Below are 19339 nucleotides of genomic sequence, written 5' to 3' on the forward strand. Positions count from 1 at the left end.
GAATGTTTTCCAATTAAAAAAAAAAACAAAGAACATCGATCTTATTTTGTAAGGTTAATTAAAAACATTGTAACATGAATTACCAATGTTCATTCATGGATGCTTAAACCAAGCATATGGGGGATCTCTATTACAGCCTGAGCTCGGAGCATCTCCTGAACTAGGACTCCCTCCTCCCTGAGAAAGACAGAATCAGAGCGGACTGGGCCCCGCCGCTGTGGTTCACACCTCCACAGGGAATACTCACAGCAATTAATATATTGATCCCTTTTCGACTGCAGTCCGTTTAATGTGGTGAGCAGCGTACCCGCAGATTCATTGATCAGTTCATTGAACTAAATCCCAATTTTCAGATTCCTGCTGCCAGTGGCCCATTAGCATCCTCCATCACAGCAGACGGCCTGTCTATGTGAGTGTTTCCATGGACGCACTCATGTGCGATGACAAATAATGTTGTGTTACCGCTATCAATTGACTCAGAGGAACACGATCAAACACAGACTAAAACAGGCGGCTATGGACGCAGCTCACGTGAGCTGAGCTTAGTTCTTCACCAGCTGCATGGCTGCAAGGGCAGACAGAAGAGTGTAAAATATGTGCTAGTCGGTCAGACAAGACACAAAACACAGTCTGGACTGGAGGAGGACAAATGGTGCATTACCATGGCTGTTAGCAGAGTATCGATCCAGAAGCCCACTCAGAAGGGCCCTAGAGAAAACTCTGTCAAACAATTTGGCTTTTGAATGGGCTACAATATTTCCAGTAACTTATAAGGCGCGACAGCAAAATTTATGTGCTAATGTGTTAAATGTGTTTGTCTTACATGGATCCCAGTCATCACTGCTGGTGCGTCATGACGAGTCAGTACATAGACACTGGCAGGTCCAGGAAGGAGGGGTCGATGAGCTGCCATTTTTTAAGGTCTTTATGGACACTTAAACAGAACACATTAATCATCACTACCATACTCTGAGCCTCACTGTGGGCTTATATACAGTAACCCACATCAGATGTTCCACAGTCTAATGACTTTAGAGTCCTCCCCATATGCAAAAAAACTTGAACTGAATCTTAAGCAGTATCCCTATTGGGGAACAAGAGCTTGACTCTTTCGTGGCCACATTCGGTTTCTTGGGGCAGGTGATGCTGCAGACTTGCACTGACGCCCATCAGCGGAGAGGGCGCTCAGGACACAGAGTGCTGAACCAGGCACATTTTGTATGTTAATGACCCGCTCAAAACCGCACTTCAGAACCCGATTTTCTTTAAAAGTAGGGCATGACACGGCAACTGGGCTAAAAGGTGAAGAGAAGGAGCTGAAGGTCCCGAGGGCTTTGAGGTGCAATCCACTGTTGCTCTGTATGCCTCAGGAGACAGGTTGGACAGAGACAGCAGGGCTCCAGCAGCAGGAGCAGTGGCACCAAGGCGCCTGCACACTTCTCACTGCTGCACGCTAGATGAATCTGAATGAGTGTGCCACTCCAGAGGGGCAGCGCCAGTTTTAGGAGAAAATAATGATTAATTTGACACCCGACGTAAAGCAGTTTTTTAAGCCTTCCTCTTGGCTGCTGAGAGCAGGCAGAGTGTACAAAGAGTGGTCTGAAGTGCAATGATTACTGCGCAGGGGGGCTTATGCAAATTCATAGTATTCAAAGGTGCACTTGCTCTGCTGCGCATGACTTTCACATCCTGAATAAAACGCATTTACTGTATTAGTGTTGACGGTCTGCTGTTCTCTGCAGTTAGTCAAACATGCCCGACCTACTGTACATCTCCACAGATACCAGAAACAGCATTTGACTGCTGATTAAACAAAAATAAGCCAAGTGCTTGTGATTACTGCTATAGTCCACCTGATACGAGGTTCTTTCCTAATTTTAATATTAATTGATATATTAATATCTATTCTCCCTAACAAAAGCTTGACTCCTGGGGTAAATTCTTGACAACATGCTTAAAACATCCCAGACAAATTCCTCTGTGTAGGTGCTCACGAGCCAGAGGAGAGTGTACTGTAGCAGACTGAGAAGATAAAAGGGCTTCAGACAATTTTACAGGATTTGATTGCTAACCGTTTTTGATCATGTTAATGCTGGCTACAGATTAAAAACAACGGAGCTATAAAGCTATAAAGATTGATTTTCACTGTAAAGTAGAAATGCATGATTCTGGGGAAATATCCACAAATGCATCAGTATTGAAAGAAATGTTCATACTGAGAACATGCTGGATAACTTGTAAAATTAAATAGAAGTACTGACACTATGCATTTGCTGGAATTTAATAAGCTTGAATAATGCAAAGACACGTGAATTTACCAGAATATACAGGGATTCATTACCATGACTCAAGTCAGTATACATTTTGGAGTCATATAAGCTAATTTTTCAGTTGACCAGAAGTGTGACCAATCACTTTTACTTAGTTGGCCATTATTCCCATAGATTAATATTAATTTGTGATTATTCATGAGCTTCTAATATTCTGCTGGAGTTCAAATACGTTCAAATATAGGCAATATGTATATGAAGCATAACTAAAACTGGATTCATTCACAAAAACGCTGTTCAAATGTTTATAATAAAACTGATTGTTCAAGTCTAAATCATGGGGCGCAGCTCATCAGATTTCACAGCATTAGTTTCACTGAAGCACACACATGGAAAAGACAAGAAACTCCTCAATCCTGATATATGAGAGCCCTACCATGTGGCCAAATCACATGAGCAGTCGTCTTCATTCTCATGCATGGGCACTGTATGCATTCTCATACATACACAATGCACGAGAATATAGATCTCTGGAACTTCATGAAGTTTCATTAACGTGGCACAGGTAATACCATCAAGATATAATCTAACATATGCAACCTACTGCACACAAACCTTCTGATGGGCTCGAGGCAGCCATGTTTTTATCATAGCTACCTGACAAGAATAAGGTTGCACAACAATGAGATTAGACTTCAGTTTAAGAGTATAACAGTACGAACTGCTCATAAATATCGCCACTGTTTTATTCACTTTTGCAGTTCTGGACAGGATTCCTATTGATAGATACTGTCAGCAGAAGCTGAACGAAAACCAGGGCATCCCCTGGCCAATCATCAGGGCTGCCTTCTTGTGAGAAGAGATCAACTATGAGGAGAGCTGAGAGCAGCAACCACTCACGGCAAACTGTACTGTCGCTCTTCTTCAAGACTCTTCTGACACAGCACCGCACATAACGTTAAGGTGCACTGTGTTCAGTCACCATGGTAACCAGAATGGTTAACTTTGACCACTATTTAAACCATTTTAAGTTTGTTGATCAGTTTGAATATTACAAACTGATCAATGGAATATTACAATTTAAATATCATTATTTAAACATGCATTTTTGCTTTCTGGATATATTAAATAAATGAGCCAGTTTGATGAGTGAGTTTCATTTGTACCTTATCCTGTCCACCAGGCCATAACTGCAGGTTCCCTCTGACACATCGAAGACAGGGTGGGATAGCACAGCATGATGCACCGCAAGGGAGCAGGCCCATAGGAACAGGGCAGCAGCAGCCAGGCGTACAGACTTCTGACCCAGACGACCCCCAGGAGCCACTCACAAACCATAAAACTTGATTTTGTCTTTCCGTTTCCCTGCAGCTTCTAGCTCTGACCCCATGAGAGCCCACTGGCCAGCGCTGTGCAATTTGTAGAAGAGGTCTAAGGCTTGACTTAGTGTTGGCTTTGGTACTGAATCTTAATGGAAAGTCCTTCGCTTAGAGAACAAGAGTGCTAGCTTATTCCACGTCTGCAAATTTCACATGGCTGTCTGTACTCTATTTGCATAACTGATGAAGACCTCCTGCAGATTCTGCCTGCTCTTTAATTCTTGCCTGACTAGTAGGGCACCAGCAAGCAGTGCTTGAGAAATGCCTGCAGGGGCTCTAGATGAATGCAAGTAACTTCATTTTTTTTCCTAAATAAAAGTAAGACAAAACAGCCTGAGCAAGCTTGCTCAGTAGATAATGTTCTCGAATATTTACACATCCATCATTTCAAGGCAGTGACAGGCTGGGGAGCAGATAGGTGCATTGTGCCATCTATGTGGTGGAGGAACACTAGGCTGCCTGCATGTGCTCTCTAAGGCTGGGATTCAATCCAAATCAAAACAGAACCTGCGCTTCCTTAGAACTCCAGAAGTTCTCACTGAGCTCTTGCCCTCCTTGAATTAGGAATTATAACCAGGAAACTCCTTGAATATCCAAAGATTTTCATGCGTTTTTTCGGATGAAGATCTTATTGAAGGGTCAGAGCATTTGTCTTCATGTTGTTGGGGTTGGGGGTGAGAGTTTATCTGCTTAAGCTTCATATGGTTCTCCTTCATTTTCCTCTTCTCAGAGCCCCCTGTAACCATCTCACCACCCGAGTTCCACACTCTTCAGAGCCAAAAACACAGCCCACATCCCAGGGAAAAGCTGTCTTCACACAAGTGTTTCCACAAATATCTGATCGCACTGGAAAACTATGAGAAAGCTACCCAGCTGGCATTCCAGGGCACTGTCCTGCATCACCCCTCCCCTTGAATCCCCCAGCTTCTTCTCTCCTTCCCTGCCATTCAGTTTCCAGCTCTTATTTAAATACAACCTCGGCACCACTGCCACCCACCTCTCCTCTTTCAGCACTAATTCCCCAGTGTCCTACTTTAATTAATACATTAGTTATGGTAGAGAAAAGAAGTCTCTATACATCACCAGCTAACCAATAATCCAGCTTCTCTACAGCTGTCCCCAGGGGAAGTATATCCAGTTGCTTGGTGCACTATTACTGATACAGTAAACACCTAAATTAAACATGTTTTCTCTGCTATGCAAAATGGCATTATTCTGCTGCTGAGTGTCAATATTATTTATTTTAATATATTATTATAATAGTGACAAGCAAGCATCATTATTAGCATCAATATAAAGACAGGGGTCTTTATATTGGTACTGATTTTGCATGGCTGAAATCCTCTGCTTTTCTAGACAAAAGGCCAGAGAGCTGCTGTCGCCACGCAGGACTCCCACGTAACCCTGTAACAGCCAATCAGACAAATCTGGTCCTTTATCTCATGAGATTTTATCTGGGGTCCAGACTCATTCTGATGCCTCAGAAGATAACAGAACTGCAAGGCAACAGCTGAGAGTTAGGTACTTTTCTCTGTAGCCTTCAGTTCATTTTTAACTTCAGGCTGCTTTTTCTACAGCACAGACAAGTGAAATAACCTTCTTAACTTTCAACTTTAGAAGCTAAACTGTCTCGAAACCCTAATAGAGGTACTTGCCTTAAAATCACAGGGGTGAGACATACAAATGTTGTCCTCTTTCCTCCCTTGTGAACAGAGGTTCTTCTGTAGTATTTATAGATACACTGTCCCTATAATGACTCTGCAGAACAGTTTGCCCTTCCAAACCCTTCTGTTTTTTGCCAGATTCTCAAGACTCTGAGGACAGCTACAGTAATAGTGAAGTGTGGGAGCCATTATCAATCACAATAGAAATGTATAATTTGATATTATGAAGAGCCTCAGGTCAAAGATCCCTTTTGCTCCAGAGTGCTTTATGTGCAAAGTAAGAGAACAATAAAGGATGCTTTATGTGCAATTACATGATGAATAATTTCTTTTATGAAACTAATTATAGATTTAGAACACCTAAATGTAGTGTAATGCCTTGTTTTTCTATTCAAAGAAATGATGCAAAAAATAAAAAAATAAAAAAATTTGGTGATCGTTTGTTGCAAAATGGCACGTATGTAATTAGGGGGATTCCAGAGAACAGAGACGCAGACAGAGATGCAATGGGATTAAAGCCAGTGTGCATGTTACTGCAGACAGAAGAAAGGTGCGTGTGCCCACAGCTCCTCGCCCCTCGGCCTGGATAGCTCCTACGACAGCAGCACGCCGAGTCAACCCTGGATGGGAGCTTGCTTGCACTTGCAACACTGGGAAACACTACCGGCTTCACATCTGCTCTTTTTACCTTCGCTTGACAGTGAGCACCACGCCCAGCAGGATAATGACAAACATGAGGATTCCCGCGATGACCCCCGCCATCTTCACTGTGCTGTCCACCTGCTTCTCCGGCTCCACGGCGTTGGAGTTCTGCGTGGAGGCGCCTGGAAACGGGACACAGACATCAAGAGACAGAGAGGGGGTATTTACCAAAGGCACTGCTGCTGTACAGACGTGCACCAATGCCACATACAAGAAAAAACGACAAAAAACACACAAATAAAAAACAAACATCTACAGTACAAGACGAGTCGAAAGTGTGGGGGTGGCATGCGAATTTGAGTTCCAGTCCACATCATCGCCACCACTGCAGAAGCACCACCCTGGGGTCACCACGCAGTCTCTCTGCAAGAGTGGCTCACGAGCAGCACTGCCACAGGTATGCCACAACAACCATGCCACCTCCCTTCAAACTGCCAAGCAAAGCACACATTTAGTGCTGTACGTCTTACACTGACGCATGACCCATGAGGTTCAAGAAATGCCAGGGACACTTTAGACTTGTGACAGTGACCCGTCACAATGCAAATGATGTCTAGCAAATTCAAAAAACGTTTCTAAGATAAAGAATCTACCTATATATTCAGAGTCTAGCCACTTGAAGTTAGGGGCAAGTAAAGCACTTTACAGTCTGTTTTAGTCTGGTTGTTACTATTACTATTCTACACAGTTAGCTAACAAAATCAGTACTGATCAATTTAAAACACATATGAACAACATTAACAAATAAATATAAAATAAAAGAACAAATGAATTGGGTTAAACGTGGTTAACATTCTTGCAGAAACTTGTGAAAAACCTTTTACGCAGTGCTGTCTGATTTACGAGCCTTGCACTGTACTTGTTCGTGATACAATGCGTGAGCACAGTACACAGGGCTGGAGATGTAAGAGATCTGAAAGGCATCACATGTGAAATAAATAATTCAATGAACATGAGAGGAAAGGTAGGGCAGCGTCCCACTTCATCACATCATCAGTGCAAAACATGACCGACTGAAAGCAACACTACTGACTCTGATGGGAGAACTTGCGCAATACGTTGCTATTAAAGAAAATGAAACATCAAGCTCTTGGCATCTTAGCCTGATCTTCAGTTACAAGCACATGGTCGAAACGACAGTGCCTCCAGAGACACAGCTGCAGGGGTTCCCCATGAGTGCAGTGGTTTCCGAATTCACCCACAGATGACACTGTGCAGCTTTGAAGAGGCAACAAAGAAACACTGCCGCTCATCATCTCAGAGACAGAAATAAGAATAATTTCCATAGCAGCTGGATCCATTTCCAGCTTACCAGCTGCAGACTCTGAAAGGTAAACCAGTATTGTGCCCTGAATATTTGCTTCTTTGCATTCACAGACACACCGAAAGTAAATGCGTAGCAGAGCCTGCAAGATTGTAAAATGTTACACAGATCGACCTGCTGTGCAAAGGAAATCTTAATTCCATTCCTGCACAGGCACAATAAGAAACCAACTGGCCTAACAGTCCTGTTACCATCTGACAGACGGCCATATCTGAGGGAGAAAGCGAGCTCTGTGTGTTCAGCTAATCCATGTGCTTCACGGGTGCAAAGACTAACAAGTCAGAAGAAATGGGCATTAGAAAAGTCAACACTGCAAAGCCCTTGCTATAAAAACAGCTCAGAAGATTACAACCTCTTAGTTCTTTTAAACGGGGAGAGAACACAGTGAAATTAACATGACAAATAAATTAATAATTGCATTGATAGTGTAGGTATTAGAGGCAGACTCCTAATGAATGCACACTAAAGTGGATACAGTGCCTTGGCGAGCCATTAAAACCGCCTAATGCACCAACTTGTGTGTGTGGGCGTCTTCAATTCATTTTTAACTTCAGGCTGTTTTTTCAGCAGCACAAAGACAAGTGAGATAACCTTCTTAACTTTCAGCTTTAGAAGCTACAGGCCTTCCGATTTTCTTAAGTAATGCTCCAGAACGGTCTCAAAACCCTAATAGAGGTAATTTGCCTTAAAAGCACAGGGGTGAGATGTGTACAGATTAAGTCCTCTTTCCTCCCTTCCTCTTCCCCCTAAGGCTTTCTCTGCAGTATTTATAGTTGCACTGTCCAGCTAATGACTCAGAAGACACCTTGTTTTTTTTTAACCATTCTGCTCATCCTTTTAACAATTTTTTTCAAGATTATCAAGACCACAAGAACAGCTAATAGGAAGCTTGGGTTGAAAAAATAAATAAATCTAGTGGGATACTCTTAAAGCATCTCTTCAGATTTCTGGAACAGCAGGAACACAAAGCTTTTGGATCCATTAGAAGCCAGATGAGGAAAATGAGGCTTTGAGCTGATTTCTCAAAGAGGTTTCACCCATTTACAGCTTGGCATCATTTGTCTCAATGGGAGAAAACGATACTGCAACTCTGAGCTCTAAATACTTTCTACCAGCCAGGTCACTCGCACTTCAACAAGTTCTGGACAGGCTCCAAAGACAGAGGTCCACTGTCATCCATCCATTAGAAGCAAGCACACATTTTTGTTTTAGTATCTTTGGCTCCCCATTTCACCTTTATCAGTAACACAGGAAAACCAGTTCTGCACTCCCTCCCACACCTCTACAGTCCTAGCAAACAGTCACAAAGAAAGGCAGGTCTTATAAAAGTTTTTCATCACTGTGCCTTGAGTACAGCAAAACAGATTAAAACAAGGGGAAATACTATATAAATAACTATATTATTCTGTGTTTGAATAATTTAAACTTAAGTTTCAACATTTCTGCAATTCTAGGTATGGGGCCATATTTAACTTGAGGTCCTTTTCAACCTGATTCTCTTCTGCAAATGTGACAGACTGTTGCAATCCTCCACTTCTGATGCAACAACAAAACCCAGTTGTGCAGTTTATGCTCGGGTTCGATAAGACAGGGGCAACACAGCCCAGCCCTAAGGCTGAGGCAGGTTGTGAACATTGCTGCTTCACTGTGCCTCCGAGACACCGGTCAACACCAGTGCCCTGGATGTACGATGCAAAAGCACACAACAAGCGTTCTTCGCTGAAATTGGAGGATTGTTGTCAACAATGCAGAAAGTGATAATCTCTTAAAACAAAAGTTGCAATACTTTCAACACAGCATGATCTGTACAAATGAAGCTCTTCTAAGAGCAGGAGCGTTCCTTTTGTTCATGTGCAGGGGAGTGCCAATCTTTATTTCTCCAGTGAATTTCACAACTTCAACTTTGACATTTGCCACTCTCTCCATGTAGCAATTTCTCCTCTTTTTAACAGCCCAGAGCAGGAAGACTGCGCAGAAGAGTCTAGATAATAATCTTACTGAGGAGCTGCCGGACAGCTCTAAAGGTCAGCTATGACAGTGTCTTTGTGCTGATCCAATGGAATTCAATTCCCAGTCTTCTCTCCCAAAACATCCTTTTATTTCTCAGGCTTGATTCTGTGTTACACCTGACAGACGGAAGAACTCCAGATGAGCAGAAAGGAGGTCCGAAGAGGACTTTGTGTGGTAGCTCGTGTCTGCACACAGGTTCAAAAGAACAGCAAAGTGAGACACGCAGACACTCAACACAGTACACATCAGATCCCCCCCCCACACACACACACACACACACCTCTAAGGCTCTAAGTTTAATTCTAAAAAGAACAGATTTATTTCTAAAGGGTCTATAATTGCTACATGATTTCTGGTCTGCGGTGTCCTGACTTTAAATTCCACATTCAAGTCTGCTGCAGCAATGTAACACAAAACTCTGGAGACAGACAAACCTATATTGATCCAAAGTCTTTCAGCTGGTTCAACTACAATAATAGCATGTGTCTGCTGATTATTAATCACACATAGTGTAAGCTCTCTTACGTCTAAATATGAACTGTTTTTTTTATTTTATTTTTTTCTTCAAATGGTCTCTGTAATTCCTATTTTAACAGTGGAGAATGGAGCTTAAGTAACAGAGCCTTCTAAAGACTGGAGTAATTTTGTGCATTCTCTACAAAGCCAGATCCAATCAAAGTCCTAAAGATTTTAATCTTCATGTGATTAAATGTGCACTATACATTTCCTCAGCTCTATATCACCGCAGTCCTTTTTTAATATTTGTGGTTGTTTGCTGTGAAGAATGAAAAAATCCTTTTATTTTCAGTTTGGAGAAAAAATGAAGTATCAGAAAGGAATTATTTCCAAAGCCCATGATATTAAAATTTAATCCCATGCACTATATGGAAAGAATTGATTTAACAGCCAGCAGCATTAATTGCCAGCATTTATGGTAATTTCCTGAATAGAATTTAAATGGAAACCACAATTCAAACTTTATTAAAAACACTTTTGCATGGCCAATTAATTCCAAGCTTGCAGTTGGATGGAGAGGGTCTATCCTGTGCTTGAAAGGTACATCATGGTACATTGTTTAGGAGAAACTAAGCCTAGCACGGGGATTAGTACAGCACTGCTGAGTCTCCATAACAAGATTACGATCTCAGCACTGAAGCGGCAGGTCAGATCAGATAAGATTAGTATTACTTATCTAAGCATAAACAATGCAAATGCTAACGCAAATTAAAGCTGAGCTCAGACAGTAATGTACAACCAGAAGCCCAATCACAGGTCATTGGGAATAATGTGACTATGGGAAAATAAGAGCACATCTGCACAGACAGGCTGGAAACCTTTCAGTGGCTGCAGGGGATCAGTGTCACAAAGGACAAAAAAATACTCCCAGATTAAATATCTCCTGCTGCGTTCCTGAGTGCAAATGCTTGACATTTCCAAAGTTTAAACAGACAATGTTACAAAATAAACATGTTCAACAGCAGTGGTCCTTGATTCCTGTGACAACCCACAGTTCTACCCTGGAATACAGGGATCTTCTTCTGTTTTACCTCTGCAGAACCCTTTATGGAATAGAGCCCAGCACCTCTATGTCAATATCAACCGAGACTACAGTTTTAAAGTGTGCACTAAATACAACTATTCTGAAGCAAGCAAACAAGGAACATTTAAATTACCAAATGAAACCTCTAGCTAAGAGCTGATCACCTCTCTTTGATTTTTCTGGTTTCAGTGCAGGTTTTACAATGACCAGACTCCCCTCCCTTCATTCTTCAAGCCCAGACAGTGCTTTATTGAAATCCATTTCAGATTTCAGTCAGGACAATTTAACATCTTGTAACGGTGCATTTGGGCAGACAGAAAGGCGATGGAGTGAACAAGGTCAATCTCTGCATAAAATAGTCTTTGAAACAACAGACCAGACACCTACAATAGCACCAAGTGCATAGGACGCAAAACCAGGGACACTGTGCTGAACTAAGTCTCTCGCACTTCTGTGCAACTAGAATTGCCTGTCTGCCTTTTACCTCTGTAAAAGACCATAAGGACAAATCCTTTCATGTGTTTATTTCAAGGTAAAAGTCATTTCACACCTGCACAGTTTTGAAGAGGTCGCAAAAGCTAACTGAAAAGTGAGGATGACACTCAGTGAGGACAACCGCAGTGCGATTTTCTTCACCTCGAATGTAAGGTCCAGCCCTCCTTTGGTTGATGACCGGAACGGTTTTTACTGGGAGGGCTTGGGGGGGATTTGGGGCTTTTCAGTTGCTCAGCCATTCTGAGCACATCCAGCTACCGAACGATCACAAAACAAGGTCTTCTAAACAGCTGGCATTATCAAACACTGCAGGATAACAAATCCCAGGATGTCTGTAGCAAGTCACTGCTACAAAAAAAAATGTCCACCATACACTACAGAATTACATCTGTGGTGTATGGGGGAAAAATTAAAGGATTGATGGGATTGGACTTCAAACGCAGACACAAGAACAGCTCTGCAATTCACTATTAATGAAAGAACACCTCACGTATGTAAACACAGAAAGAGATAGCACAGCTAATCCGAGCTTCTACTGCTGCAGTGTGCGCAGGGCTGGTGTGGGCAGCCATTCAGGTGTCATAGTCCAGCAGCGACAGACAGTGGGCAGCACGCTGTCAACGTACAGTACACAGGGCATGATGGGAATGTTGGCATGAATGAAGAAGAGTCCATTTGGGGGCGGGGGAGAGGGTAGATGATTGGTCACATGACCCTTTGTTTCTAATTTTCTAGCATCTTGCTCAGCTCTTATTAAAGTTCTCCTTTGACTCTTGCATATCTTAGGTCCTTTTCAGCTATCTCATATGCAAATTTGGTTCACTGAGCTTATCATCTTCTGATATCAATTTCTAGTATAAGTCATTCCAACCGAGGGCGGACTATTTAATAAAATCAGGCAGTGAGAAATCAGACCTGTGCACTAGGCATCCTTCTCTCCTCTCCAATCCACAAAAAAGAATGATGTTTACCTGGAATCTTAATGGACAGAAATATTTATTCTCATCTTTTTTATGCGAAGTTCCCTGCTTCCTGCAGCTATTTATTTTGATGAAGCACCAAAGGCCCAGGCGATTCAAAGACACATCATGTGGCTACATGTGCACATTTCCACTGCACTCTGGGGGCTCCCCCCCATGAGACTGTAATAAGGCACTGAGCAAAACGATAAGAAACGTAAAGCAGACACGGGGGAGGTAAAGGAATAATGATAAGAACAGCTGCACGTCGAGGGCAACAGGGTCTCCTAGATAGAACCATTGCAATCAAACTACGCAGTGTGTGGATCAGACACATGCAAGTCGATGCATCAAAGTGTTTAAATGAAAAAACAGAACCAAAAGAAAGAGGAAGAGAAACCGGGCTATGAAGTGGATAATCACCTTCACTGGGGATGACAAGTATGTACGGCGTAGTTATCGGTCCCCTACCTATTACCACTAAGAACAAGGTTTAAAGTTCCAGGTCAGCATGCATGAGAGAAAGAAACAAAGAAAAAAAAGTCTAAAAAACAAAATCCGACTCGCAGGTTTCTCACCCTGAATTGCACAAAATAACACAGCAGTTTCAAAAAAAGAAAGTAAAGAAAGGTTCAGACAATGTACCTGAAAACGTTTAGAAAACGGGAATGGCTATGGGCTGCATCAAAATAAGTAAATTAACTTAGCAGGGTTCCTGAGACTTCAGCACGTGAAAAACCAAAACAGAAATAATTGTAGCTGCCGGGCAAAATATTACAGTATTACTGGGCTAAGGAGGTAACAGAGCCTGACACACTGCGCATGGGAATGAGACTGGGATGCAAGCAGGAGAGGGGAGCTGTGCTTTGGTTCCGACAGGAAAACAATCAAACAAAAGCAAAAGGGGGAAAAAGGATGTTTGAACTTTGTGGCATGTGGTCAACACCCAAAAACTGGAGTCTGCAAAACACTGTCCAATAAGCACACAAGCTCACGTTTTATACCCACACAGGCATGACCGCTTTGACTTCAAGTGAAGGCACAACCTTTAGCGGGAGTTTTGGGGGTGCTGGTGGCAGAGGGACCCCCACTCTTAAAACTTTAACCACCAAATTGAAAAGCCACAAAGTTTAAAGCATGCCGCAGACACGCTGGCATACTGCAGGTGCCACACTCCCACATGGAGTACAACTCCACTTGTAACGGGGAAGAATAAGGAGAGGAGGCAGGGATGGAAATGGCTGACGGCAACAGAAAGAAAGAGAAAAAAACAGCCCATATATATTCATGTGCATCATTCCTAAAAGATAAGCAAAATAATACCACGACTTCAGGTGGCTGCATGAAAAGCAGCAGCTTTATAACTAGCATCCATTACATTAATGGAGTTTCTGCTCCTATGCTGCCGACAGTACAGAGTTCTCATATAAATGATCTTTCAGGGGCAGAACAGAAAGAAAAAAAAAACAGAAAAAAGCTTCTGCACAGAAACCTTATCTAACAGCTGTAAATCATGCATGTAAACCAGCACTTAGAGTGTAGAGTTTGAGGACACTGATACCGAACAGGGCAAGGGCTTCGGATTGTCCTTCTAAGTGTCTGGTGTGGTCTAACGCTGCAGTTTTACTATTTATTATGACTGAATTACAGCCCTGGCCTCCTAAGGCAGTGGATGTAGTTCCCTTTCCTAACTCTGTCCCTCTCCCCTCACCCCTTCATAAAAAAAACATTTTTAAAAAACTATTCTATCACTTTCTCCAAGAAAAGTGAGATTTAGCCGTCAAGTGCGTTGATAAACAGCGCAGCAGTGACTTTTTCACTAAGCCAGAAGACCATTTCGGTAAAAATGACCTCATAACCCCCATAAATGGGACTCTGACACTTTAATCTGTTAATTCAGTCATTTATTGCTTCTTGCCCTTTAAATGATTATGGCGAAACATGCAGAAATGTCACAGGAAATGCCATTACCTTTAGTAGCCAGTCGGACACAGTTGATTTTTATTTCCTGAAATGACAAGAAACACAAGGCATCATTTTGTCAAACCTGTTTTAGATCTTTTATCTATTACTAGTACAATGATATTTCAGGACTAGGACTTTGATTGCAAATGTGATAACTTCAAATGACAACACTGATAATACAGCACCCATAAGGATGGAAAAATAATTAAACCTGCTCTTTGTGTAATGTTAAAACAAGGACGTTATATCCTCGTTAAAGATGTCTTAAATCATTATTAGAGTAACCCAAAAGGGAAAGGACTAAAAGAGGGTTTAAGGCAGTAGCTTACTGGATTTTCCTGTAATGCTATAGAAAGTCAGGCAAAGGGTGAAACAGTGAGACAGTGAAATTACTGACAAAGCTGAAGGAGAAATTGAACAGGAGACAAGGAGTCCCAATCTGATAGAAAAGCTGCAGCCCCACAGACACAGACACAGACACAGTCTGCTCCCTACACCCAGCACACAGGTCACCCCACAATGGCCAGTGCTCTCAGCCTCGATCAGCAGCAGCACATCTTATCAACAGCACCCACTCATTTTAATGCAGGATCAGCCTGGTCTCGGATGTAGCTCCATTGTTTAAGCAGTAGTGGATACCTTAAATCACTTCCAAACCTAAATAATATGGTTAGCACATCTTCATCAGCAACTTTTGGGCTTATAGCTTTCTGACAGCCTGCAATTAGCAACATGTTTTCCAAAAGATATCTGGTGTTCTTTCCACGGGCTCTGTGTTGTCAAGCAGTTACAAACAGCTGGGGTATCTTGGGAGGCTTTCTGTTTCCTCCTATCTTTTTCCTAGATAAATACTTTTCTGAGCTTTTTTCACACAAGAAAATAATGAATGTCAGTGCTCAGTTTGTGTTCTCAGAGACATTAAGATCTAAATCCTTTAGCTGTCAGGCACCCCTGTCATCCAGAGCGTATCCTGCTATATCCTGTGATAAACAGCTTTGGAATTGCTAGTCAAATATTCTATATCCCAGGACTCCATGTGCAGAAACCTGCACAGCCTGTTCCAAATACTAGTAACAGAATTAAGCAGCTGCCTGATGGAATCATCTTTGCCACAAACCTCAAGCAGATAAATATGTGTCCTCTCTACACATTACGTGGGTAGCCAACTGACACTCAATAGGGCTCAAATCTTTTTTGAGACATAAAAACTTAAAGAACAGAGAACAATGGATAATAAGCATAGAGAAGCAACATTATCAAACAACAGGCACATGGTTAATAAGAAAAGGAACATTACCCAGCATCTTTAATCCAATTCTTAATTAATTCAAACATTGTAGGCTCAGTGAGCAATGCTGACCTGCAGATAATACATTTATCCAGGGCTACAGAGCTGCAAGATGCCTGAAGCTATCCTATAAGGTAATACAGTATGCAGTATATCTGGAATGTAGACAATCACCATGTCTTGTCTTAACAGCAATGCTTATACTACTGTTTACACAGGTATTCTGCACAACGCAATAAATATTAGAAACAAATGTTAGGCTGTAGAGTGAAGCTCCCTGATCGATTACTGTAGTTTCATTTCAGTGACATCCTTATCCGGTTTCAGGATGCTACACGATTCATTTAAATGAAACTGGAGATGGATTTCTACTCCACACTGCAGGGGCTTTTCTATATGAGACTAACTCTACACACCACACTAACCCCACACACTCCACACCCAGCAAGACCTTTCCAGAAACACGGCTACAGCTTTTGAAACTAGTTACCCGGCCTTCCAGTGCTGTGCTGCCATTTTTATTCTGGGACTCGGAGGGGTTCTTTAAACTAACCAGAGGGCTGGAGGAAGACATAACCATCCTGCTCGCTGTGTTGTATATAATCCCACAGCCAGTACTGGTTGAACTGGGAACAAACCTTATTAAGTGTATAATTGTTTTGATACCTCACTTATAAAAGAAGAGTTTAGAGTTGCCAAGGAAACCTAATCAGCAATTCTCGGAGAGGAGGGAGGAGTATGAATAGTATTCACTGGACATGCACTAGGGTGACCGGCTGGAATCGCACCCACCACCCTGGAGATGTGAGGCAGTAGTGGCCAACTTGAACGCACCTTAGCATTAGTCCACTCAAGCTGTAACATGACACCTATGTGACTCACTGCCCAAATCGCTCAGAGACTCTGTCACCGTGGACACTTTGAAAGGTTTTATTGTGTCATTTAGATTTGTTCTTGGCTTCACTGATCATGAGAACATTAAAACGGTTACAAATCAGAGGAGGTCATACAGTCCGTCCAGCCCATTTGATACCTAGCATCTAATTGATCCCAGGACCATATCCAGCTGTTTCACGAAAGAAACCAGGGTATCATCTTCAGCAACATGGCTGGATCGCTTGCTCCCAGTCAGTCTTTCTGGCTGTTTTCCACACTTTTCTTTCCGTTTTTGTTGTGTATTTAATATGCGTTCTATAGGACTGACCTCTGTGTTTCTTGTTGCTGTAATTATTATGGTTCCTGTTCAAGTCATAAATTCTCTAGTGTGGCTGTAACACGGCAAAGACCTCCGATTGTTTTGCTTTTCCTGCGGGTGGACACTGTGTCCATCACGATTAAATGATCATGTTCCACTGCTACCCTGGGATTGACATGCCCACCCCAGTTCAGTTGGGACAACAGCATGCCTCCTGCCTCGGACTCAGCACTGTAACTACCATCCCTCTGTTTGCTTATTGAAGAGATGCAAGGCCCTGTAAGGCTGTGCTGTGAATAATGTGAGTTATTGAATTGCAGGCTCTGTCACTTGATGTTCACTATGACTTACTATTATAAAGGCACAGTGGAGTATTGTAAAGCACAGCAATATCACGGGCAAGTGAAGAACACAGTATAAGCATGGCCAGATTAGAGGACAGCTTTGAATAGATCATGGGAAATGACAGGAAAAATCCCTCCAGCAGTTCTGCCTACCAGCAACCACTCCTTCTCACAGCCCAAACCACCGAGATTTCCACTCTTTTCACTTCTGCACGGGCAGAAGCCATCAGCGAACTGCAGCCACAGGTGCCCGTCTCTCTCCGAGGGGCACTGGGCTCCAGTTCGAGCCAGGGTGCAGGCCCGGACCGGCGCTCTCAGAGCGACCCGTGTCAGTCCGCGGGAGGCCGGATCACGGCTGGCGGGGCTGCGCTCCCTGGTGTCACGGCTCAGTGAGCCTTCATCCTCTCCCCTCAGCCGTACAGCGGAACTAAAACTGAGTGAGCAGGACAGGAGAGGTAGTGAGGCAGTCTGCATGAGTTAGCTCCTCCTGACAGTCTGTCAGACGAGACAGGCATAAAGGACTTCAGATAGCGGCACTACATCACTTACGAGAAGTGACAGCCGAGGTTTGACTTCTGGCCCTGCCGTCTAATAAAGCGTTGACGGACTGTCAAGCAGTTTTGAGGCAGATTCCTGAGGTGCTCCAGGAAACGTGGACGTCAGTTAAAAATCAAGCTACCTCTTCTGTTATTAAACGCGACAGGTTTGGTGGGATCAAGCAACAACACACCCAGGTTCGTTAAATTGCTAATTGTTCATCTGATATTACACGTACTACAACCACATTCAAGCCAGCATTATCCACGTCTGCCTCTCGAGTGCTCTTTCATAAAGACGGAGGAAGTCCCCCTGTTTCTGTATCTGTTTCCTACGCCAGAACATAGAGGCCTGAACAAATTTTAAATGAGAAGGCTGACACACTGAATCCCTCGAATACTGCAAAACAAAACACCATCATAAGAACGATCACACAAATAATATAAGCCACACACTTTACAAAAGGAAGCTGTATTGCAATTGCATTTTTGTATTATAGCCTCTACCTTCCCAGAATCACAGAGATGCTGCTGAAACAAACACCTCAGGGAGATTCAGTTATTATGTGGTGTTGATGGTTTGTTTTTGCAGGAGAGCAAACCACCCCCCACCCCCCTACATACGCACACATTCCTCTTCAATCTCCTCCACCGTGAGCTTCCTTCCAGTTCTGAAAACAGAGCTGGTGCAGAGCCCTGCACTCATACTGGGCTCTTCTGCAGAAATGAGGCTGAGAATTCGGCACAGTTTAATAACCAAAGGTGGGAAGGCAGTCTGCTGAAGACAGTCAAAGCAAGGATGATGATAAAAGCAGAGAAGGCATAAATGAAAAGCTAAGAACCGAGGGCTGTGATTGTACCACCACTCCAGTGTCCCTTTCATCACACATCTTTAGGAAGCCTGGCTGGTCTGTTGTTTCAGGACCTCCTTCACTGGTGCCGCCTGTGTCAGATGGTGGGATGCAATATTGCCCTCGGCATGAGAAACTGGGAGAAACAGGTTTGTCTAGAAGTACAGGTGAGCTGCGGAGAGCCTATCAAACCTGTTCCTATCAAAATAAAGTCCATTAATATCCATGGAGGTCCAAGTTATTACTGCTTTATGGACTTTAGCTGTAGAAAATCTTGGGGTGCCTCCAGCGGCTTGGTGATTTAGGGGTGGGCAGGACAACCTCGTCACAACGGGACAGCGACCGGCTGAAGTCTCCTTCCACCGCAGCCCACAGAGAGGCCAAACACCGCCCCCGGGCAGAATGAGCTCGAAATCGGCCCGTTTCTGTTCCCGTGTCCGGGTGCCATTCGGAAGCTGTGGCTTTATTTGTACTGCTGCAGCCACCAGCTGGGCTCTGCGAACTGTGGCGGTGACAGTCGGGCCCATCCACCGAGACGCCACCTGCTCGCCGTTCCCCGCGGTCTACGGCTGCTACGCACTGATGCCATTAAGTGTTCAGGAGCTTTCATGCCACGCTTCCATCTTATTTAATTTATTTTCCAAGATGTTAATTATCAGACACTGACGTCTTTGGAATACGGGGAGTGTTTGAATGCTTCCTGTATGTCAGGCTTCAAAAGGCTAAAAGATTCCCCTCCAGCGCCCAGCTCCCAGTAATGCGCCTCTCCTTCTCCGCATTCTCCTGCCAATTTACTTTACTAAGGAGAAGCTGCAAT

The 19339-nt window shown here is 43.2% G+C and overlaps 1 protein-coding gene across 15 annotated transcripts in view; it reads right to left on the reverse strand.

Moving 5' to 3' along the window:
* The window catches only part of ptprt (protein tyrosine phosphatase receptor type T), a 190516-nt gene that overhangs the window by 46594 nt on the left and 124583 nt on the right, over positions 1 to 19339 (reverse strand). For 10 of the 15 annotated variants that reach the window (XM_069179631.1, XM_015365125.2, XM_069179630.1 and 7 more), the window contains 3 exons: positions 14315 to 14351; positions 12767 to 12823; positions 6002 to 6137 (listed from right to left, as the gene is read on the reverse strand). In XM_069179631.1, the coding sequence (XP_069035732.1) occupies positions 6002 to 6137; positions 12767 to 12823; positions 14315 to 14351 (230 nt within the window). The remainder of the gene's footprint in view (positions 1 to 6001; positions 6138 to 12766; positions 12824 to 14314; positions 14352 to 19339) is intronic. The other 5 variants (XM_069179626.1, XM_015365135.2, XM_015365131.2 and 2 more) reach the window with 1 other exon arrangement.

This window comes from Lepisosteus oculatus, chromosome 16 (genome assembly GCF_040954835.1).
Source record: "Lepisosteus oculatus isolate fLepOcu1 chromosome 16, fLepOcu1.hap2, whole genome shotgun sequence".
In the NCBI taxonomy this organism is placed as follows: Eukaryota; Metazoa; Chordata; class Actinopteri; order Semionotiformes; family Lepisosteidae; genus Lepisosteus; species Lepisosteus oculatus.